Source organism: Macrobrachium rosenbergii, chromosome 19 (genome assembly GCF_040412425.1).
Source record: "Macrobrachium rosenbergii isolate ZJJX-2024 chromosome 19, ASM4041242v1, whole genome shotgun sequence".
Classification (NCBI taxonomy): Eukaryota; Metazoa; Arthropoda; class Malacostraca; order Decapoda; family Palaemonidae; genus Macrobrachium; species Macrobrachium rosenbergii.
The window spans coordinates 29,085,565-29,111,656 of record NC_089759.1 but is presented as its reverse complement, the minus strand read 5'-3'; the positions used below and the strand labels follow the sequence as shown (position 1 = coordinate 29,111,656).

Below are 26,092 nucleotides of genomic sequence, written 5' to 3'. Positions count from 1 at the left end.
ATGTTGCCTGTGAAAACACTCTGTGCTGAAAGGATTTCTAGATAACCTCAAAAAAAGAATGACCAGCACCTGGAGGTTATAGCAAAATCATTTATCTCACTGAAAGCTCTTTCCACAAGCCTACTCAGAGATACTCTTGTTCAGCAAATGATTTCTGGGACATAACATAACATAACATTGGTTAAAAAAATCTTTTGATTTGGGATTTCACAGTAATAATACAAACAAGTTCTACTAAGGAAATAAATGTGTTTAAAGTTAGTCTCAGGCCTTTGGATGATTTAACCATATAGAAGGGGGCAAGTCTAGTTTTCTTGATTCCCCCACCAGTGCAAATCAGCAGAGACCCAGCAGCGTACAAAGTGGGCTTTCTATGTTAGGATGAAGTTATTTCCCACCTAAAGGAATTATTACTCTATGCTCATAGTAAAGATAAATGCAGTCTTCTTTCTCTGCACAAACTTTGGATTTATACTGACGTCATTCTACATTTCACAGTGACTAATCCTTAGTGCCACTTAGCCCACTGGTTCCTCAGGTGTGCAACTGTACTGGCACTGCCCATAATCTAGGTGACTATTCTCCCTTGCATATTATCTTCAGTGGTCCTTAATTCATTCTCACCGCTCTATGCAGTTTGTTAGTAATGTAAAATCTTTGTTACAGATGTAACCATTCTCTAACACGACCACGATCCTTATGGGATTCCAGGCAGCCAACTGATGCATTTGTAGTCAACATTAGTTATGCTTCTGTTACAAGAGGTGACCCTGAAACATGGTTGTCAGGATTCATCCAACCAGCTAGGCCCTATCTGCATGCTTATATCATCTCAACTTCTTATTCCCTTTTTCTATTAACTGATTCCTGTCAAAACGAACTGACATTGATCATTTCCTGTATCCTCCTCTTAACATTAGCTTCTCAGCCTAAGCTAAGCATAGTTAAGAAGCCTCCCCAATAGTGTACCTTGTATCCAACAAGTTTGACCAGACGGAAGCAAAAGCAGCTTCAGCACCCTTATGGAGGTGTGCTACCTCTAGACCATAATCTGAGATCAGAATAATCCACGGTTAAATCTTCCGAGTATGGAAAATCCTAATCTTATTAAATCAGCATTCCTCCTGAAGTGAAGTATACCACTCACAACCCTCTTACCCTTCATATCCTGAATCCACTTCATACTTGAATTGATGTACTGTACATGTTGCTAAAATGGAGGGAACGGGAGGGGGAGGCTTGGTTATAAATAAGATAAAGGTTTATAACTACAAAATGTTTTTAGATAATTTTGCCGTATTCTTTGCCCACCAGCTGTAATTTTCTCTGTGTTATACTTTTCATCTGTTCCCTTCAGTTTCTTTTTACTTAGTAGTCTGACTTCTTTATCAAGCTCTAACATCATTAATTTAAAATTTATAAATTCCCTGAGGGCATCCAAGTATGACTCTAGAAATGTGACTCAAATGTCTGGCTAAAATAATAATAATAATAATAATAATAATAATAATTATACTATTGTAGACATATTTATGTGATACATGTTTTTTAAGTGTCAGGTCAACAAAGACCTCTTACCTTCTCAACTTCCAAAAACTTTTGGATAATTTACTTATTTACACACTGAATATGAAAAAGAAATATATACTGAAACCCTGATCCTTACTCGAGCCTAACATGGATTCAAATCACACCTACAAAGGGTTTGAGTCTCTTGATCTATTTTCTTTTCAAATTCAATTTTCACAGGAGTAAATATATCCTAGGTTATGATGAAACTGATTAGTTAAGGGGAGTTTGTAACTTTAATATAAAATATTAATAATAAAAATTTTACTTTATTATGCTACTTGTTTATATGAATGTGCAGTCTGTACACTTGTTAAAAGGTGTAGTGTCATTATCTTAGATATTATTTTACAAATCTCCAGTCACACCATGATAAACCATGCCTTGAAGTAAATCATCATTTCCTGCCAGCAGCATAGATCCATTAAAACCCAAAACCAAAGGCTCCTCAAATAATAATAATCACTGTACTGTTCTGCAATAATGATGATGATGATTTTTTCTTCATATGCAAACGACAATACATTTGTTACTTATACATACTATATCTCTAATTTCTCACTAGATTCTGTTCTTTCTAGTATAGATTCTAACTATAGTTTTTTTATTTTTACAAAAACCTTTTCAATTTTCACTCAACAAAAACATTCTATAATTTTCGACCTTCCTTTAAAATTTTGTGTGGAACTACAGCTATTAATGAACCTCCAAATGATATCTAGGAATAGGGCTGATAAAAATACTAAAGCTTAAATCTTCCACAACCATTTCTTTTGTATCTCACAACTAAAATCCTTCAGCACTCAACATATTCTAAATTTAGAAGTTACAATACAATGCATAAAAAGCTACTCTTCCATTACATTAGTAAAGGAGTACTCTCAATGTTTCTGTAAACATATACAGTACTAGTAACCATGACAGAAATTAAGGAAATAACTATGTATAGTTGAAAGAGCTTTTAAATAAAAAAGCAGCAGCTGATATGCAATGAAACAGACACATCTGCAAGTTGGAGGATGAGTGTTCTTTATCAAGCATGAATAATCTCAGCCAAATTATGATACAGGTGAGGGGAGAGTGCATAGATCCCAATGTCTTGAATTTTTGTGGAACAGAAGGGATCAGGTAAACTCCAAATTTACCGTAGAGGATGAGATGGAAGACTTGGAACCACGCCATGCTTGACTTTTATACAGGTACCATTCATGACCCACAATTGTCTTCATTAAATTACATAGCCTCCCCTTAGTCCTGTAATATCATTGTCGGAAAGGAAGGCCTTACTAAAGTGCAATGTTCTATCATTTGTCTGGTTGATAACATCTATACATATGAGTTACTATAATTGAAAACATTACTTGAATAATGGTTGAGAGGCTATGCATTTCTTATGCTTTGCTAAGACTGCCATTCTTGGGAAATCTGGAATGTTCATGACATCTTGCATTAAAATCATGTGCACTGGCTCTCTCTGTTTCAGAATAAATGATTTCATGTGGATTAAAAACTAAACAGGATATGGTGGATAAAATATGCCCTTACAAGGGCTGAGGCTAGCAGAGGCAAGTATTTCCTAAGTAATATTTGTCTCACAATAAGAATTAACTTGTTTAGAAGAAATCCTAAAATTTAAAATACTGTTCAACTTCAAAAAAAATTTTAAAGTCCTGTTTCAATATCAAAGATTTTGAAAGGAATAAGATTCAAGTACTGTGTACTGTAGGTGGCTCCCCTGAGCTAATGTGGCACTGTATTCAATTTTATTATGAGGGAATAAACTATTTGTTCTGGGGTTTCTTATAACATTGCCAAATGGAATTTCCTATCTCTATATACCACTAGATTAACACTCATTGTTTCTTTACCTGAGATCCTTATTCATAATGTAATGACCATTCATGATGGACATAAAGGTAAATTTTTTCTACACAAATGGGAGATGTAATGTAATTCAAATTGCATGGTTAGCTGTAATCCAGAGGTTGATCTATACCAGGGTAGTTAGCTAAAAATCACAATTTCTGGCAGTCCGTGACTGGGTGAGCTGCTGCATGGAGAATCAAGGGGCATTTTGAGGTTATCAAAATTAAGAAAACATTTTCTATGAAAAAAGATACTGTACTATCAAAGAGCCAGAGATCATCATTAAATTTAATTCTTTCTATAAGACAAATGGCATACTCATATTCTTCCCCTTCACTATTAAGCATTGTATTGATTTTATCCAGACATGTTTGCAATATTGTCCTCCACTACGGGAGTGCTATTCTGTTCTTTTGTTGACTGGACTGACCCAAGAAGCCATCTGCATAACGACAAAAATGTAATTTACTTTTATTTCAGCTCCTCATTTTCTTGGCCTTAAGTAATACATTTTTATAATTGCAGCCTTTGGGTGCAGCTATAATGTTTTTTGTTTTTTACTTTTTATCTGTTCCCTTCAGTCTCTTCCCACTTTAGCTATTCTATGTCTTCATCTTAAAGTTGCTCCAATCTTCACCTTTTGTTTAAGACCAAATCATACAGGGCAGCTGTGAGTCTAAAAATCATACTCACTAGTGTTTCTAACACAATGAGTGAAATAATAATAATAATAATAATAATAATAATAATAATAATAATAATAATAATAATAATAATAATAATAATTGTCTATTCATACTGTAGAGATAAATACTTATGTACTGATTTCCTTGGTTGGAACTGGATTCCCTTACTATCCTCTGATTCCATCTTTCATTAGGCACGTTTTTAACTTTTATTTTACATCTTTCTACATTCTATCCTCTCTTTTAAACATGGGATATTTGAAGGTACATTTATTTGGTTGCTCATCCCACTGGACTCACATCAAATAAAATCCCGTTCCGAAATCTTAATGCAGTGTAAAGAAAGTTCATTAACTCTTATTAATAACAAGCTGAAAAAATTTTGAAGAAAATGAAATATGGAAAATTAACCACAAGGGTATACAGCTTTCAACCCATGACATCCTGGTTGTATGACTCAAATTAAGTGGGGTACACAGATGAGAACTCAAAAGTAACTGAATAACAAGAAATTATAAGAATGTGTACAAATTCAGTTTGCTTTACAAATTGGTAGGCTGTACTAACAAAGTAACAACTCATCCAAAACTTTATTTTCACATCTTTATGATCAGTTGGACACAAAAAAATTGACCTACTCAACAAAAAATAATTGGTAAACATACCAGGAACTAACAAAAAATAAAAGTAACTGGCATGTTATTTCTAAGAACTAAAACTTCACCATGCATTACAATAAAGTTTTGTAACACTGTTTTGTTGCTTTGATTTCAAAGAGTTTACCATGCATTAACAGGGGGAGACAACACAAATCTGAAAAAAAAGAATGAACAACTTTTCTGCTAAATAACAATGTTTTCCACACTCCACCGAGACAACAAATTTCATAAAAAGTATTCCCTACTTCTACCACAAAATAGTATGTATAAATACAAAGACTGCTAAATCAAAGTGGTGGCTTAATAATACAACATGTAAAAATTCCAACAACACTCACTCTTCAGGAGTTTGTGCTTCCCCCCAAGCCATTTTCGGAGTTTTAGCACCTTGCAATGAAGTTACTTTATAACCTGACGAGTCGGTCCGAGGTCGTATGGATGATCCTGAACCAGATCGTGCTTTACGCCCTAAATCACTGGGAGTTGGGACTGTCTGACGAGCAAATCGCTTGGATGGTGACCTGTCAATAATAGGGAATAAGAAAAATCAAGCTGCAAAAAAAATGACAATGTTAGGGCTTTTCCCGACAATACAATAGCAACCATGGCATCCTGAATTTTCATACAACTTGTGCTCTAAACTATCAACAGCTGTGAATCTGTATAAACACATACTAAAGGAACTAACTGTACAATACAACAATGCAGCACGGCACTCACTCACAACAAAATTCTGTTCCTTAAATTCACATAAAGGTTCGACTATAAAATGCACAACTAAAAAAACAATGAATGAATCCTTCCTCCAAGATACAGCTAACACCACTCACCTAACAAAGGAACGTTCAACTCTTGCTCGCCTCTTACATTCCTCCAGTGTCTGAAATTCTGTTCGACCACTATAGCGAAATTTACTACCAAGGGTCAACATATTTCTGAAAAACAAATAAAGTAAAACTAATACAGTACAATTGTAGAATGAATTTGTGAAAAATAAAACAAAGTGCAAAATACTCCATATACTATACCTTAACTAAAGAATACAAGTGCTGAATTTTGCTAAAGCACAAGGATGTGTTTAGTCTATCTATTTTAACAAAAAAAAAAAAGTCTAATTCATAAGAATTAATATTATAGACACATCTATTGGAGCTAGTATATAAGTAGCATTAAAGAGTAAAATGAGATTTTGAGACTCGGACGGTAACTTCCTCAAATGAAGTATAAAATTTTGTTTCACAAGAGTCATTGGCCCAGTCTTGGCAGTAGATAGTGCTCAGAATTCCAAAATGCCTCATGGTGGTAGTAAATTAGTGGGTGAGGCAGCCCCATTCTCTCACTCACATTACACTTGGACAAGACTTGGTCTCATTCAAGCACGGTTCCACCTCAATAATCAGACTTCTTGTTCTCTTCGCACCTCTTCCATCTGTGTTTGATGCCAGTATTTAGAATCTCTTTAAACAAAACTTATAATTGTTCACTGCATCAATCTCCACAACTCAGTGTTTAGGAATTTAAATATGTGATACTTTGTACGAACCTCCCTCCTTAACTATAATGTTCCCCCTTTATCATGTTGTTCAAGTATGTTGCTCTAACAGAACTGGATTTAAATCTTATGTGTTGGTTTGCATTCACCACCTTGAATTGCAACACCACATACTGATATCCTATTTTATGCAGGAAACATTCAATTGTAGGTTCAGCTTCTTTTCACATTCAAGCAATTGCTTCAGGTGTAACTGTTTCTCATCTGTTACCCTTTACATGCATACATCCTGTACTCTTGAAATACGAGCAACCAATAATTCTGGCTTTCAATGCAGGTGAATTGGATGCAGCACAGATTTAATGTACAACAGTTGTCATGTTTATGCTGACAGCTGGATGTTAGGGTAACAGTATACCAGAGTGATAGGGTGCTCAGAGTGAGATGAAAACTGTATGGCAGGGAAAGGGATGGCTCTTGTTGCACTGGGCAGACTGCAAGGTGAAGAAAAGGGTACCATCATAGTGCAGCATAAGGATAGAAAGGCTGTAATTAATGCATCAGGAGAAAAAATTGTGATGGTCAGCACAAACGATCCAGGCAAGATACAAAGTAAAAATGAAGTATATAAGCTTTTGCAAATACAAAAGGTTGACTGAGCTGGGTCTTTGAATTATAATACAGTACAGTATAGATACAAGAGTAGATATGGGTTTGGTCTGCCTGCAGTGAATGATAATACAGTTTCTGGTGGAAATCTGTTCTGAAAGGTGCTTGATTTTTGGTTACACTAGTTTCAAAAACAGAAACTTCAAAACCATACTTGTGAAGAGAAGTGTTAATAAAAAGGCTTAATTTTCTTATATTATGTGTAGGTAAAAGATAGAAGCAATCAGGGATGCAGTAGTCGTTAGACATATCTAGTTACAGTAAAAGTGAGAGTAGAAAGATGTCTTATTTTGAGAAGAAAGGTACAGAGAGTAGTTTTGGAGAAGAAAGAAATGAGCAGCAAACAAGATAGACAGATAAAATAAAAGCCAGGTTTACAGATACAAAAGTGGTAAGAATAAATGGGGAATTTGCTATGTTCAAAGCATAACATTTCTTAGTAGAACTGAAAAGGTTATGGGAAAGCTTTGTTAAGAATGTAAGGCATATAAAAGAAAGATTATTAGACTATAAGCAGTGTATTTTAGACAAAGATGATGATTTGTGGGCTGATTGTTTGTTATCTAACAGTTGTGTGAGAAATCTGTGAATAAATGGAAAAACTTTTGCTTTACCTATACTGTACTGGGGGCCACTTCCTATCTCTCATCTTAATGTGATTTTTCTTTACATAACTTCTAGTTACGTGAATGAATCAGCCACTTCCATTTTTATCCACCATTCAGCTTCCTTGCTGCCAATTATTACTATATGTAGCTCAAGTCCTGCTAGTATTAACTTTCAACTTTTCCCTTTATCCTTTCATTGATACACAACCTGCACAGCTTCTGTTCACTGTCACAAATTAACACTGTGTCATTTGCAAATCATTTGCAAACATCAGTTGGTCCCACCCTGTTTATAACCTTGTTTGTTTTCTCACAAACTTTGACATACAACTCATGTCACTACCAATCACTTCTCCAATAAAAGTGCATGAGTGATGAGACATAACTCTTCATTGTTTGAGACTCTCATACCAAACAATAATACATAATTTACTGTACAATACTTTCATCACCATGAAGATTTGTAATTTTTCTCAGTAAATTTACTTAGAATTATACCCTACACCATCAACACTTCTGCACTGCACATAGATCAGTTCTGTTATCAAGCTTTTCCTGGATCAGTGGCATACACAGACAAAGGAAAAGCTTGATAACAGAACTGAAAGATATATATACAACGCGGAAGTGTTGATGGTGTAGGGTATAATTCAAAGTAAACTAGCTGAGAAAAAATTATGTTTTCATGATGATGAAAGTAAACCATTTATTACTGTTCTGGCATGAGAGAGTTTCAAACAGTGAGGTCTTTCGTCTCATCAATCATGCACTCTTATTGCAGGAGTGATTAGCAATGACATGAGATGTCTGTGGAAGTTTGTGGAACCAACTGATGTTTCCTAATGATACAGCTGATGTTTCCTAACGATACAGAGTTAATTGGTGACAGTGACCAGAAACTGTACAGGTTGGTGAATGTGCATGAATGGAAGGATAAAGGAAAAAGCTGGAAATGAATATTAACAAGATTTAAGCTATGTATAGTAACTGGAAGTGACAAAGATGAACACTGGTATGGATAATGTTTAAAAATGGAAGTGACTGATTCATACAAGTACCTACAAGTCACACGTATAAATAACATTCACATGAGAGAGGAGGTGATCCCCAGAATAGGCGAAGCAAGGCAGCAAAAGCTTGGCATATGGATTGGAAGAGAAATACTGAATCTAAGGAATCAATTGTTGGCATATATGCAATCAACTCTTTATTTGGGGAATAACTAGCAGATACAGTATAATGTTTAATAAGATCATAGGGGTCAGAAATGTACTAATACATCAAGGTCAGCATAGGTGAAAAAAAGGGGTAGTGTGCTTTGAGGTGGTTTGGTTGCAAAGACAATGGAAACTGATAGGGAATTTGAGAGCCCAAACTGTATGGCATACCCGCCAGTAACCAAGAACTGCAAACTATGGACAAAATGGCAAAACTCACACTTAATCCAGTACATGGTTCATCAATTGGCATGCTCATTACATGCTGAAAGTTTAGAAAATGATTTTAGGGAGTAACATGCATCTTGAATTTTAGACAGAACGGCCATTAAATGATCAACTTTTCATATGCAATCCCAAGTTTCCAGAAGAATCTCTCTAAATACCAGACCTTCAAGTAGCAATTAAGTGTTAAGATAAGAAAAAACACAAACTGGAATAGACAGAATTAGCATGCTCCATTCTTTTTAACTACTGTATTTAGTAATACAGTATAGAGAGATGCAGAAAAAATTATGAAATGTCATTCAATCCATCACATAAACATTCTAAGACGTTGCCTCAAAGACAATGGCTACATGGAGCAGCTGCAATTAAGGAAGCATAAGGAAAAAGCACTCTTAGAAGTTACTTGTCAATGCATCTGCAACAAAATTTTTAAAAAGTTAAAAACCTGAGGGTCACCAAGATTTGTTCGTATAACCAATTAACAATGCAAAAACTGAAACTTCTAAAAAAAAAATGTTCAAAATTATACTTAAAATGGCATTCACTTACTTTCTAGCAGGAGTTCTTGGTGTATGAAGACGGAAAAACGTGTGATGCTCAACACATGACTTCCATAGGCACTTGCAAGCCCTATATGATCCAAGATTGAAACCAAGCACACTGTCATAATTCTCAGACTGTGAATGAAAAAATTAATCTATAAATTTCCAGCTGATGTACTTCTTTATCATCTGGAGAAACACCTGAGCTAAAACCAGCATACAAAGAAAGCTAAGGAAACATCACAGCTCCCTTACTTAAATGTACACAGGTTAGGTTTCAAGAGGGCATTCTTAATTTGATTTGCTCATACGTGTATATTAAACGTTGCCCTTATTGTTTGTAACCAAGTACAGTACTGTACAGTACTGCCAAGTCCAAATAATTATTTTTTTTCCAAATACAGTATAAGATTACAGTTATCCATAAAAAAAGCTTACTGTATAACAGAAGTAGCAAATGAAAATATCAACTGTTGAATCTTCTTAATCTTCTTACCTTGAGAAAAAATGTTATTATGTTTTTAATTAATCAAGGGTATATAAATTGTTGCCCAAAAGAACTTGCTGCTTACTGAGTTCAGGTGACAGTCAAATTTATGATCACATACAAAATAACTAACATACTGATGGTTTAAAATCACTGAAATACTGTACAGTACCGTATATCTGTAACAGCAGGAAAGACAACAATATCCCTTTTGAAATAACTAAAGTATTATGAGGTGCTTTATTACTAGAAACAGAATGCTAAATCTATGTTATAGATATACATAAACCTTGTCCCATAGTGTAAAGTCAGAGTAACACTCAGTCATACATGACTTACAGCTTTAAAGTTCATTAAAAAAAATTCACATAAGACAATCAAATTCCTTATAACTATGAACACATCAAGAGCTTCTACTGAACTTCAACTGATACCCTTACTAGAGCTTACTACCTCTGTATCCAAAGGAAAGACCAGTAAGAATTTAAAGAACACAACATTTGCACTTACAAGAGATTAAGGAACAATCCAAAATAAGGAAAGGAGGGTGCAGTCATATTTTTCTATCACCTCCTGTTTCAAATTTCCTCTCAAGCACTCATAGCCATCCGAATGGAGTGAAGAGAGGGACTTCATTAAATTACCTTACTCAAGCAAAATATCTACTGCAGAGGAAGGGCAAAAGAAGTGAGCAGGGTAGAGACTAGTATTATATTGACGACTACTGTATGCAAATACATGCCAATAACTACCTTTTTAGTGTGCAACGTTGCTGAATAAAGTAACACAATGTATTCCTGCTGCAAAGTTTTCTAAATTGTACTGAAGCTGACAGGAAACCAGTCAAAAGCAGGTGATGAGAAAAGTCTAAGTATTATACTTATTGAAAGAGTCTAAGTATTACAACTGCTTAAGTCACCTAAGGATGAAGAATCCAACTCTGTGACCATTTAAGGTCAATGCATCAGGTGCCATGAATCTGAGGAGCAAAAGGATGAAAACCATAGACCAACTACCCCTTGAGGGCATTGGGGCATTTTCATTCCAAAATGATGTGTTCGGAAAAACAGTTAACAATGAGAAATGGTCCAAGTAGAAACCTCATGCTCCCTAGTGAAAGAATTCACCATGGTAATATGACATCCTTGGATGAAATGGGGCATTAGAAAGTCTCAGAAGTGTTTTCTTATAAAAATAGGACCTGCACAGCTACGTGGAAGGCAAGGTGAGTTGTTCAAGTTTATTATATTAGAGTGCAGTACTTTAACCAGACCACAATATCTCATGTCTTGGAAAAGGTCAAGCAACTCTACAACATGAGAAACCCCAGGGGTCATCTCTCTACCCGAGCCACCTTGGAAAGTCTGTCTGATTTTGAAAAGTTCTTATCACTATGTCATTACTTTTAACCTCCAATGAAACTAAAGGCTTTCTCATTCCCATCTTCTTATCGATGGCAGTTGAAAGGAAGGGTAATAAATGCCTCTTCTTAGTGTGAGACATGTTACGCCCATGTTAATCAGGAAGAGATCTTAAATTAGCAGTTTTTTCAGTGGTGTGGCAAGGTGTACAAAAAACTATGAGTCAACAGCCGCTTCGAACACACTTAAAGATACTAGGTGAACTAGAAAAGTGGTAAGGATAGAAAAAAAAGAGGTCTATAAAAGACTTCCTGCACAGTCATCAAAAGAAGTGCAAGAGGTGACCTCAATTTCTATAATTAAGTCATTTAACCAGACCACTGAGCTAATCTACTCATTTTTTGCTCTCCTAGAGCTGGCCCAAAGGACCTGCCTTTGTTAATGATAAAGTTTAGATATTAGTTTACTGACATGAATTTGGCATAAATAAGTACAGGAAGAAAAGTATATTATTGTACATCTGAAGTTAATTAACAAGCCGGGTCTATCTGCACAATTAATGTAAGCTACTACAGTACTCATAAGATTGTAACTGAACCTTAAAGCTAGTTCACAGCCAAAATAAGTGTATATAATAATGAACTAAAAAAAGACCTCAGGAAAAAACTTGTTCATCTCATAAGTACAATAAAAAAAAATAATTACGTACAGTGAACAAAATGGAAAAATAAGAAATATCATACAGAAGCATGAAAAATTTTCAAAATGACTCATTAGGCTAAACAGGTAGGTGAGGAAATTTGGGGGATCCCTCAAAATGAGGAGCATTTCTCATTCTCCTGAAGTGCAAATGTTGAATTATAATACAAATTATTACCCGTAGTTAGTTTGCTTTTGAGCATCACATGAATAAAATCTACACAGGAAAGGTTTAAACCTTCTACAAGTAAATGGAGAGGTATGGTACAGATATAAATTCATCAACATTTAGGTAGAATGAAAGTCCAGTTGCAATGAAACTATGTGTGTTAAATAAAATACCCATACGTGAATCAAAAGAAGTTTCACACACTTTATCAAATTGTCTAGTGCAGTTAGTAGAACTTATGCAATAATGTATATATTAATTCAGGAAAATACTACAGTTTATATGGCAATATAAAATTTCTTATTCATTCATGCTTTTAGTGTGACTAACTTTCAGCACTGGATAACACAGGATATGATGTAAAGTTAATGAAAATCAAAACTCCTTCAAATAAATCTGTAAATTCAATATCAACAAAAATCAAGTTTGTATCTCTGGGAAACAGTGACCAAAGACATACTCTATTAAACTGAAGCATGTTTCACAAACCAGTTAATGATTAATAAATACACTAAGTACAAAAGTCTGATTTAGTATAAGCCAACAAAAAGCTTTGTAACTGTCTGTTCTTGTTTTGTAGCAAACTCACATTACACTTAAAAAATTTATAAAACAACAAAATAGTGCCTAAACGTAATACTCGGCAGCCTGATCAAAATAAAAATTATAACAAAACAAAAATGTATTGCAATTAAAGGTCCTTTCTTTTTCTTCCCTGTATGATAGTTTTTTGAGAAAGTACAGAAAAATTCCGAAAATTCACAAAATATCAAAAATTTGTTATAAGTTTGGCACACTGTACTTTGCTCAATTACACTCAATTATGCTAAAATAAAAACCAAAGTTTTAAAGAAAATGTCAGCAGCAGTTATATGGTAAAAATAAGTCATATACAAATTTTGCATGTGGAAACGAAAACCATGAATTTTAGCTGATTATGTGTCTAGTAATATAAGAATTCCAATAAACGTATACTGACAACTCTATACCGAACAACTATCTTTTTTTATAGTAAATAGTATTACACATATATTAGTATGAAAAATAAAAAAGAAAATGATTTCCTAATGTATCATAAAATAATTTGTAACTAAAAGTGCCATTAACAAATGTCAACTCAGGATTTTGTAAAATGTCCATTGATTTATTTAAAAAACCGAGACTGGAAGAAATTATATCCAGTTTTAATACATACACCACTAAATAAATATGCCTAACTATCCAATTCATTAACAATGAATTGCACTTACTGGAGGATGTACACCTGCTGATATAACAAAAAGAATTCTCATACAAAAATGCTGAATACGGAAGCTTTAAAGCATTTAAAATAAACTACTGAAGAAATAAGAGGCCCTCCATCCTCTGAATATACAGCTAAATATTACAGCAATGAAAACAATAAGCCAGCAAACAGCAAAGTAAGCAGGCATTTCGCCAATGAAAATAATATGATAAATGAGGGTTGAACTGCATACCTATGTACTCCAAATAAAATGGACTGAGAAAGACATTACAGGATCAGAATAATTAATTTTTTAATAACTAAACCAAGATCAAAGACTGGAGATCTTACTTATACTTGGATGACGACACCATTTGGAAGAAAGAATTAGACAAAAAGAAATACAGTATGCAGTTTATTAACATACTAGCAACTATAAACCTTTGAAAGAATTTTTGTCCATTCAGTGTAGAATTCTTTAGGGACAAATACCTACACTTTGCTGTGCTAAGAAATATAATGAGCAAGGCACTTCATTTTTAAAGCTACATTGACTCACCCCATAACACCTTAAGAGGATGCTACCTTAGCAAGAACAGTCAGATGATGATTAAATAATCTATGACACCAAATGTTAGTCTGCAAATATACTACTGCAGGTAAAAGCTCTGGACACACAATATTACAAAATGGCTTAAACATTAGATGTAAAGCAAACAGAAAGTCTTCGGACATCCATTACAAATCCGTTTACTACCTTCCTATACAGTTTTTTCTTGACAATTTGTAGAAAAGAACTTGGGTCTGCATTACTACTGTCAGTTGGCTCTGCCTACATAGAACAATGAAAGACCAGATATTGCTAGTATACAAAGAATAAAATACTATGGATTCAGAAATATAGTACAGTACTACAAATAATATAACTAAACAATAAACACTGGATTTGAACTTCCTACAATTGCAGTCACATTAAGCAAATCTTTACAGGATAATAAACCCTAACAGGTATTAATACAGTATACAGGCAATGTCTATCTAATAAATGCTAATGTTTATTACCAAATACCATTATATAACTATACTGTACGTATACTGTATCATGACATTAATTCTTTCTCTCTCATAAGTTTAAAAGTGCATTCATTCTTAAAGAATTATATTAATACTTGCACTCTTTAATTTGCTGTAATATGACAGGAAGAATAAAAGATAATGATGTCACGTACAAAAGCAAGACGACAAAATCTACAAAAAACCCAACAACTGCAAAAGGTATCCAAGAAAGAGGGAATAGACCAAAAAAAAAACCACATCAATAGACAAGTTACTGTATTCATCAAATGGTAAATTCGGATATAACAAATATAATTTTAGGAACCAAGTTTGAGTTAGGAATTGCTGTGATCAAATTAAGGCAAAATATGTTGAATATTCACAAAATATGGCAACATTATGGAGATATAGTACATCCACTTGTATATCAACTGTCATAGAGCAAACTATGCTCTAATTAGGTCATATAAAAAGAGGAGTTTGGAAATATTTGCTTCATCAATCTAAATTTCTTTCAACACAAGGAATTTGCAGCATTCTAAGGGCTTGAGCAACATGCAATATCTAAAGAAAGTTCACCCCACATCTTTAACCGACATAAAACTACCAAACAGTCCGAAACAAAAACATTTGAAGACTGCTAATTTCCACAAAGGCAGAGCAATCTACTCCCCAAAGGGTCCCATATCCATGTCTCCCCCAAATATTAAATCACCTGTAGCCAGTCACGAGGCTCACATTTGGTAAAATCTTTAATAAATCTGAACACAAAGTTTACATAATCATGTTAACTAACAGATAATAAGCAAAAAACTGATCACGAAACAAATGAGAAATTACACAACTATTCAAATATCAATATTCATGCACTTCCAGATATATTGGGAAACGCTACTGAAGAACATTCTCTCAAATCTAAATCCTCCACAGAAGAAAATAAAAGTGATTAGATTTCTGCATAAGGCTGAATGCAAGATGGGAGATATGGAAAATTTACATGATGTCCATAACCCTAAAACAGAAACTGAAAATATCCCTGTAATGATAATGCATGACAAAATGTAAAACTAGAATTTATAGTTCAGCTATGTAACACAATCCCAAACCAGTAAGTTTTTGCAATATTTGTTTTACCTAATTCTGTAGCAAGAACAGGAATAAAATAAAAGATGGCTAAATATATATATGAAAAATTCATAAAATACAGAATTTCAAATATTTCAAATTTTATCAAGGCAAACAGCTTTATATTGCTAATGCCTTGCTAAGAGATGAAAAATTAAATTCTGAATTAGCAGAGCAATGGTAGACTTTAGACCACCCTCTGCTGAAGAAAGTCACTGGTTTAACCTCTCAAATGCCAATTCCTTCTTTGTACAGATGAAAGGTGTGTGCAGTACTGATTATAAATGGCAAGAGGGCACTCACAATAAAAATAAAAAAGTTTGTATCTATAGAGTACAAAAAATAGTTAAATTTTAAATTATAAATTGTGATTTAACTTGCTAGGCTATTCTATTCCATTCTTACTACAGAATTTTATAAAGCATGTTTTTCAGCCCTGACAAACTGTACCCAGCTGATACCATTCCATAGCAATGAGAGTTACTGGCATATAGATCTCATCACCTGGCATATAAAGCACCATCGATGGTCCACAAATGATCATGGACATTTGAGAGCCCATCACTTAGGAAGTTAAGTATTATCTGACAAGGAAAAAATTAGCACAGGTCATCTGAAAGCTATCCTTAGCGTTGGAGGGACACATACAAATGCACAGGAAGTCCATTATCCTGCAGTCTAAGTCTCATTTAAGATATCAAAATGTCACTGATACCAAAGAGAAGCAGCTGTGCAATGTAACATCTGAGAAGACAACATACACTGTCTGAAGATTTGGATAGTGCCTTATAGTGCCTTCACAGTGCAAACTGATTTCATGGAAGATTGTTTATCACCAGAGAGAACAAATAGGGAAACAAAAACAAAACAGTATGGTTCATGAACAGGCAATCATCTGCACAAAAAGACATCACAAAAGCAACAATGGCTGTCTGGGAAGTAAACATGGCCATATATATTCTTTCATACACAGTTCATGTACTGACCAGAAACATCAGAGAGTAACTTATTGGTAAATTTTGATATACTGTAATGCAAACTCCACATGTTGTGAATGGTTGAGCACAGTTTTGCAAACTTTGATTAGTATAAATACGATAAAATCAGTAAGGAACAGAGTATCCAAATCTTCATGACAATGGGAAAAATGTGTAACCATTTGATGATCACAGAGTCTGATGCACAAGGAAGGCTATTCTAAGCATTATAAGGTAAGGCCCATAAGCAAAGATAATGTAAGGGCAGATACTCTAACACAAATGATACACTGAGATGCATGGACACTAAATCTGGTGTGGTGTCAGAACGAGGATCTTGAAATGAGAAATTCAATAACACCAATGCTGTAAAATTTAGAATGAAAAGGACGACAACATTCATAAGACAATAATTCATGAAGAAAATTAAAGGATAGGAACATCATAAAAACTGGAACAAGACAATATGGTGAGCCAGCAAAAGAGAGGATGGCAGTACCGAATAAAGCTTCCCTTCATCTCAGGGACAACCTACCCTCATCCTATAACAAAATTTCTACCCTACCAGCAGCTGTCATCAGACTCGAATTTCTCTATCTTCTTTTGATGACAGTTAGTGACTGAACATTCATGAACAGCTATACAATGATAAACTAACATTTACCCGAAAAATTATGCCCAACACCTTTTATACTTTAATTAGTAATGAAGCATGTAAGGATATGCTGGACGAATCTCTTACATTTTATTCCACTGAAGTACTTCACCACAAATACTCTATATTGAGCATATATCCCAATTACCTCTCAAAATAATTAACTGCTGTGATACACCTATTTCATAAAAAAAAAAAAATCCTAAAATCATTTCTTACCAATTCTCTTCGTAGCTGGATGAAAAACTGTTTCCTTTTGAAAGAAATCTTGACAATTTTTGCCCAGCTGAAGGTGTTCATTTTGATACCATTTTGGAGCACAACCAGACCTATCGCAGTTACACCCAAGTGTATCTCGCGGTTGGTTGAATCCTGCAATAAAAAACATGAGCATTAAGTATCTATTATATGTATGCATCCTGTAGGTATGAATAGTTGCTTCCATAACCAACTGTTTCAGAACAGAGGTCTAAAATCAATGAGATCAGACACTATGAACCTTCACGGGCTCTATCTAAATTTCCTCAGTTCATTAGTTCTTATGCTACTGCAGAGAAAGAATGGTATATAAATAATCCAGATTAGCAAATATGACAGTAGCAAAATATTAAAAGTATATAAAGCTGTTAATTAATAGACCCTGACGGAGGTCTTTAAGCTCCTGGGTATGTTCTAGGTATTTGCGCAAAAAAACCAATGAGTAGATATTGACTGATGTGGAGCTGCTGGTGGAACCATTGCATTAAAAATTAATAAATTGGGCCCATGAAAGGAAAATTGTAGTTTGAAGTACCTGAACAATTTAGTTGTAAAATTATTAGAATGATATAGAAGGAAACGACTCCCAAAAGGATTCTCTGGAGTCCACAGTGGCAAAAGCAAAGGTCAGATGGATTTTAAGGAATCTAAATACACGTACTGCGTGATTATATTCAGCATTCACTCTGAATAACAAACAACACATGACACATATAATGCTTAAAGTTAAAGAATAAAATAAATAAGAGCTTCAGTGCCATGGAATGAAGCGATCACCTTATTCACGTATTGTAACAACAGCAAGAAAGAACACCAAATTACCCTTGCTTTATGCAGATCGACGCCATAGAGATCTAACCGCTTAGCATGATCTAAGAAATTGAACTCTGCATCCGCTGGACTTTGTCCTCTGCAAAATAAGGCAAACAATCAAACGATACTCTTCAAAAAAAAATGGCTATAATCATGCATTCCTCAATCATAATGACTGGCTCACGTCATCCCGAAAAATTATTTAATGACAACAAAAGGATAAACAATGTACAAATTCTCTTGAAAAAAAATAAACAACATCGTATTTCAGTAACAATACAATTATATTACAGACATTTCCTTGAATTGCCAATTTAACTTGAGCATATGGAACAACAAAAGGTAACTGAGGTAAAAACGACCTTAAAAAGAGATAACATGTCAAGTGGCTCCTTCCCTCTGAAGGATCTAGATCACAACAAATACAATTACTTACTTATGAAGTTTGTGTAGTTCAATAATCTTTTTCTCTATCTCATCATTTTGATTTGGGACGAGTCTCATATCAGAGAGGTAGGTATTTCCGTGCTCTTCTGGACTGTAATCACCGAGCTCAGCTGGAATAAAGAATTTGATTCTTACATCTCCAAGATATTCCATTAACACAATCAGTACCTTACCTATGCACTTGTCATAATACCCCAAGGCATCAACAGCATACTGTAAGGATAATGCAAATGCATTTATCTTCTATAATGTACTCCAGGACATTAGCATATTGCAACTGATAAATATTCTATACGCCTGTCACAAAGCCAAATGGATGAACATGAAGAAATTCCGAAGACCATAGCAACCATTATTCTTAAATACACCCCACAAAAAGTTCTTCTTCTTGCTTTCATAAACGTTCTGTCCGAAATTTTAACTTTAATGGAGGCGCGCTATCATTCCTACCAAGTTCGTTTCTCATCAAAACTAGTTCCTTTCTAATGACGACTCTCTCCAAGAGTCTCACAAGTTTCAGTATGAAAATACTTCGCGCACAATACAATCGCACATTTGCATTGTTATTACTTACTCTAGAAGACTCTTCCGAGCGCATAATTTTCACGTTACTGCTTTTTTTTCCACGCTCTGTTTCACATTATTAGGCGTGCATATTTCACCTACCTCAAATCCCAATAAACTGGCCATAAACTAAAAAAAAAAAAAACAGACCTTTATTTTGGAACGGACTACCCGTTGAGATTGTAAATAGTACTGTTGAAAATTAGTTCAAGAAGATTAGAAACAAAAATGATCGACACATTATTTTGTGAGATTCAATTTTTTAGTTTTCTGTAAAAGAAAGCTGTTGAGATGGCTATTTGTCTGCCTGTCCGCACTTTTTCTGTCCGCCCTCAGATCTTAAAAAGTACTGAGGCTAGAGGGCTGCAAATTGGTATGTTGATCATCAACCCTCCAATCACTAAACTTATCAAATTGCAGCCCTTTAGCCTCAGTAGTTTTGATTTTATTTAAGGTTAAAGTCAGCCATGATCGTGCGTCTGGCACCGCTATAGGTGCCATAAATACAGGCCACCACCGAGAGTTTCATACAGAAAACTCGACTGCGCCGAAGTTTTTACTTGTACTACTCAGGCGGATTTGAACGTCTCTGAGGAACCTCGATTCACGTAACCCCAAGTAAATGCTCTTTATTATTCACAACCTCCAATATTCTTGAACAAGTTAATCTCATGCTTAACTCTTTTGGGGGCAATCTCTTCTATAGGAAAATCCTTTTTTATACCGCAAGCACTCAGTCAATCATGCTATCATATAATTTTACTGCATCACATTAAGTTCTTGAATTCTTGGATTTTCCATTCCTTACTTTTCCATTCTATATTCTATAGTGTGTATGCTTGAACTTATATGTAGTTATAATAGCCACAAGGACCTCTGTGAAGAAACAGACTAGTTACGATGGCACTGTGGCCAATACAAAAACATATATGCCCTGTAAAAAGTGAAAAGTAGAATTTATATTCAGTATACTACATATGCAAATGAGTCACAGCGAGTTACATGAACCTCACAAAAACAGACACGCGAAAAGATCCGCGGATGGATGTACATTAAATAGACATAAAAAACAAAAGTGAGAGAACAGCAAGAATTTTACCCAAAAATTTCACGACACAACAACAAAATCACGAAAAAGTCTACGTGGAAATGAAAGAAGCTCGTAAAGCGAATTTATTACGACATAACCTGTCACGATAAGCAAAGATGTGACGCAGTATATCACTAATTTTACGCAGGGCATGGGCACGAAAACAAACAGGGGGCAATGCTTACACTGGAGGGCATAGGAAGCGAGGAGGGCAGCGCTGGAAGCGGGCGTGGACAATCGCCCGTCGAGGATATCCCGACGGAGCTGTAGAAAGACATGATACCGGGTGTATTCTTCGGTCAGCTTACCCGGATCGCTGACCCAGAATTTAACTCGGAAGTATAAAACTGGAAGGCCACCTGAAATGAACAAGATTATCAGTAATAATAACAATAGTGACAATAGTGGCTAATATTGGAAGACCACCTGAAATGGACAGGATTATCAGTAATAACAATAGAGTTTAATATTGGAAGGCCACCTAAAATGGACAAGATTAACAGTATTATGACAATGTATAATATTGAAGGCCACCTGAAATGAACAAGTTATCAGTAACAATAATAGTAGATAATACTGGAAGGCCACCTGAAATGAACAAGATTATCAGTAACAACAATAGTGACAATAGTGGCTGATATTGAAGGCCACCTGAACTGAACAAGATTATCAGTAACAACAATAGTAGATAATACTGGAAGGCCACCTGAAATGAACAAGATTATCAGTAACAACAATAGTGACAATAGTAGCTAATATTGAAGGCCACCTGAAATGAACAAGATTATCAGTAATAATAACAATCAGTGACAATAGTAGCTAATACTGGAAGGCCACCTGAAATGAACAAGATTATCAGTAATAACAATAGCAGCTAATACTGGAAGGCCACCTAAAATGGACAAGATTATCAGGAACAACAATAGTAGTTAATATGTCTAAAATTTAAACCTATATTTCTCCTTCAATGCAACAATGCCGTCGACCATGATCGTTGCGACACCAGACTGCATAACCAAATCCGACCAGTTCTACAATGTACAATAAAAAGTAAAAAAATTTACTAAAAAATAACAATGATAAAATAACATGAGAGATGAAACAAGTGTTCGAAGGAAAGCAGTCCAATTCCTCAATGCCCTGCATACCATAGTTACCCAAATGCCCTACACCATTCCCATTTCCTTTCACGAGTACTCAGAAGGTCCCACTTTCCTTGATTAAACGTCAGTGGCAATAACAGACGGGATGGCTTCCATGGTGACAAGTTATTAAGCCTCCTACGCCAAAAACAGTTATCAAGTAAAGTGGTTATTTAACGGATGTTTTCACGCACTTTTATCGCAGCGCGCTCATCCGTTCCCAAGATATCCTGCTGACACACACTCAAACACACCGGTGAAAACACGACCCGCTAACAATACTGATGGAAGCAATAAAAACAAGAGCAAGCAAACCTTAAAAACAGTACATCAAATGCATAAATATATCTTTTTGTAGTAATATGCATTGTGCAACCATATATCTTTTTTTTTTTAGTATATAACAACGATAAATTACAGGTAATGGACTACGTTTAGACTGGAAGTCACCCAGCCCGAGGTCAGCCTCTTTCATAAGTGTCCCTATATAAGTCTTTGCCATGTTAAAAGTACGCAGAATAAACAGAGTACAGAACACACAATTTAGGCCCAAGACCAAGCGCTTGGACCTATGAGGTCACTCAGCGCTGAAAGGAAAACAGAGTAAAAGGTTACAAAGGTGTAACGGGAGGAAAACCTCGCAGTTACACTATGAAACAATAGTTGGAAGAGGGTAGAAAGTAGGATGGAAGAAAGCGAATATGAACGGAGGTACAGTAAAAGGAATGAAAGCGGTTGCAGCTACGGGCCGAAGGGACGCTGCAAAGAACCTTAAGTAACTCCTACTGTCGTGTACGCAGAGCTGTGGTCTGAGCTTCGGGAAAATACCTAACATCCATAAGGTAAGGGATAGCCATCTTTGTCCACTCTTATATCACCGTAATTTTTGCAATTGAAAATCCAAACTTTTCCAGTATAGCTTCTCATGAGCTAATGGATGTGTATATCATGAGGATTTCTAGAAAGTATTAATGTTTACACGTTTTCTACTTTATTCATAACATCTGAAAAGACATTCAGAATGTATTCAAGATTTATAATATTAAAACAAAATATGAAAAATTAAATCCACTTTTATAATTCCTTACAGCTCTTACATTTCCATTAGTTATTTGCGAGCCATCACTGCAATTGTTGAACCTTTTATTAAGTAATAATAATGATCGTCTTATGTGTCTGATCGAAATTCACAAGCCTAAGGTAAAAGGTACCCAAGAACAAAACCTAAAATAATCGTTATATGCAAAACAAGCTAAATTAAACTAAATCTAAAGAAAGAAAAAAGAAGTTTCACAAAACGACTAAGATTATATAAAAGATGGAGTTCGACCGAGAATGGATTGCACCGAATGTTTTTCAATGCAAATCTTCAGAACAAAAAAATCACAATCATTAATCTACATGAACATACGCCAACAACAATAGAACCCTTAAATAACAATTTAAGAATGTTCATGAGAAGACTTACTGTAGTCTGTGCCTGTGTAGCTCAAGATACAGTAGCCTGGATTACCGTAAGGTAGTACAGTACGCAGTACGTACAGATGTACCCATAGAAATGTGCATCACGTACGGACAACGTTTTTATAAATGCAAGATTCAATGCGTAATTAGCATAATTATCCACGCTCAGCACAACACAATGGCTACAACGCAAACTATGACCCCAAATTAAAACGCTACGAAAATTATGGTTCTTTAAGCAAGATCCAAAAGACTGTAACTATTACTGTACAAGAACTGACAAATAACTGACAATTATTGTGTACCATTACTGATAAGCAGTATCACAATGAAATGCGAAGGTGCACATTAACAGTAGGTTCAGAAGTGTAACATTCAACTCCTGGCTGTCTGACAGCCAGACTCACAGTTTTATTGTTGTGACTGGTAAACTAAAACCACGTCCTTTAGTGTGTACAGAAAGAAGGGATCTCGCCTATTAAAAAAAGAAAAAGGAAATTAATAAATTTAAAATGCAAGGAAAATAGTATTAGGGTAGTAATACGCTGTAACTTCGCTTGAACTGCTGAAGTTCCAATTGCACGGTATCCTACGGGAGACTGTTCCACAGTCCAACGGTGTGAGGAATAAAGGACCTAAGGAACCGAGAAGTTCTGCAGCGAGGCACATTTGCTGCGCACTGGTGCTCGTGTTAACCGACTTCGGTAGCTCTTGGCAGGAAAATAGGATCACGGCTCAACTGAAAATGTGAAAGCTCTCTGTTAAAATACGACTAATGAAAAACTGACAAACGAGAGACCGTCCTAAAACACAATGAGGAAAACAATATACACTTTTCATCACCAACTCAAAGTAAAATACAATTTTTGCTCCAACTCTTTCGCAACTTCATCCGGATAATATCAGTAACGTATTGTATGTATTACTTGTCGAGGGATGATGGCAGCACCCCAAAGATACATGGCAAATGAAAAACTTAATAAGGCTCCTCTCTCTCTCTCTCTCTCTCTCTCTCTCTCTCTCTCTCTCTCTCTCTCTCTCTCTCTCTCATACATAAATGTGTAATGTGTTTTATGTTTTGGTAAGTGCATGTATGTAAATAACCTTATATTTAAATATAAACACTATACAAATATTACACACACATTATATATATATATATATATATATATATATATATATATATATATATATATATATATATATATATATATATATATATACATACAGCAGTTATAGAGGATAATCTTCGTAAAGCAGGTTTCCATTATATCTATTTTTTTTTTTTTTTGCTGATAGCAACTGCACTAAATGACCAAATGTATCTTAACGTGCACATTTCCCTTCTGATTAGGAAAACATAAGATACTCACATGTTCCTAAACTTTTGGTCCTTATACGAAGTTGCTTCTTGACTGGCTTCAGAGGATCCAACCATCTCTGTGGAAGAAAATAATAATAATAGTAATAATAATAATAATATAGCTTCATTTTCCAGTAAAAGACACACTCAAATTACACAAACATACACACATTATATATATATATATACATATATATATATATATATATATATATATATATATATATATATATATATATATATATATATATAATGTATACATTTATGTATAAAGTACTACTGTACCGACCCAATTGCCTGCAGTTTGCCCCACTTTAATCACAGAAAATTCTTGCGCACATCAGTTCAGAGTTTAATTCTCTCACTTAAATGCCAGTTACACTGACCCACGTGAACATGTCTGAGAGAGAGACACTGGTTATTGAAAAGGGTATAGATCCATTATCAAAGTTTTACTACGAGCAAAGTATGATGTCGATTTTAAATACATTTCGCCACTGCGATCCGATGTCAGAGTTCTCCAGTATGAGGAGGGTGGTCCAGAAGTATTATGACAAACACTTGATCACCGGTTTTGTTGCAAGTCTGAATGCCCCTCGAGAGCGAATCCTTCTAAATATGCACCCAGCGTCTTGTTACGAAACACTCACTGGCACACAAACACCAGAGAGAGAGAGAGAGAGAGAGAGAGAGAGAGAATTCTAAAAAATGTAATTGTTTATACACACTCATTTACAATATATATATATATATATATATATATATATATATATATATATATATATATATATATATATATATATATATATATATATATATATATATGTATATATATATATATATATATATATATATACATATATATATATAGATAGGTAGATAGATAGATAGATATGCATGTATATGCTTGTATGAGAGAGAGAGAGAGAGAGAGAGAGAGAGAGAGAGAGAGAGAGAGAGAGAGAGAGAGAGAGAGAGAGAGAGAGAGTGTACCCCTTAAAATCTTAAGACTATCCTCACTCTTTGTTACGAAACATCTCTCGCATACACGGAAAATCACTTGAGCGAAAGACAAATTCTAAAACATTATTTCTACTTCTAGATACTAGAATGATGATTCCCAGATTTTTCCGTGAAGAACCAGAGCAAATTCTGAAAAATACGAACCAACAAGAAAAACCTCTCTTTTTCAACAGAGCACCACTTCCATTTCTTTTCGCTTCTTTTGATATACGAGTTAAATTAAGCTGTCCTGCTCCAGCATTTCCCGACTCCGAAAACTTATAAACGTCATCAGTCGATACTGACGATGATGATGATGATGATTATTATTATTATTATCTATCATTATTACTAGAAAGATTCTTTACACGAAGACTGAGTTCAACTGCAGTCTCCCAAAGTGTTCGGCAGAAGGGTTAGTTCTGACTGATAGCTTAAATACTCGAGCAAGGTGAAGTTCAAGAAGCTGGACAGCTAGAAGAGGCTAATAAGGAATGGATAAAAAGTAGATGGCAGGAAACCATACAGCAGGAAGAACAACATCAATTTTGTTAATATATTAAGTTATCAGAGAGAGAGAGAGAGAGAGAGAGAGAGAGAGAGAGAGAGAGAGAGAGAGAGAGAGAGAGAGAGAGAGAGAGAGAGAGAGAGCAATATCT

The 26,092-nt window shown here is 34.8% G+C and overlaps 1 protein-coding gene across 29 annotated transcripts in view; it reads right to left on the bottom strand.

Moving 5' to 3' along the window:
- Ptpmeg (protein tyrosine phosphatase Meg) overlaps nucleotides 1-26,092 on the bottom strand; it is a 445,326-nt gene that overhangs the window by 201,496 nt on the left and 217,738 nt on the right. For 12 of the 29 annotated variants that reach the window (XM_067121403.1, XM_067121401.1, XM_067121413.1 and 9 more), the window contains 8 exons: nucleotides 24,442-24,508; nucleotides 20,648-20,821; nucleotides 18,798-18,918; nucleotides 18,371-18,458; nucleotides 17,510-17,662; nucleotides 9,544-9,671; nucleotides 5,611-5,715; nucleotides 5,119-5,301 (listed from right to left, as the gene is read on the bottom strand). In XM_067121403.1, coding sequence (XP_066977504.1) covers nucleotides 5,119-5,301; nucleotides 5,611-5,715; nucleotides 9,544-9,671; nucleotides 17,510-17,662; nucleotides 18,371-18,458; nucleotides 18,798-18,918; nucleotides 20,648-20,821; nucleotides 24,442-24,508 — 1,019 coding nt within the window. Of the gene's footprint in view, nucleotides 1-5,118; nucleotides 5,302-5,610; nucleotides 5,716-9,543; nucleotides 9,672-14,234; nucleotides 14,310-17,509; nucleotides 17,663-18,370; nucleotides 18,459-18,797; nucleotides 18,919-20,647; nucleotides 20,822-24,441; nucleotides 24,509-26,092 lie in introns of all 29 variants that reach the window. The other 17 variants (XM_067121392.1, XM_067121390.1, XM_067121409.1 and 14 more) reach the window with 3 other exon arrangements.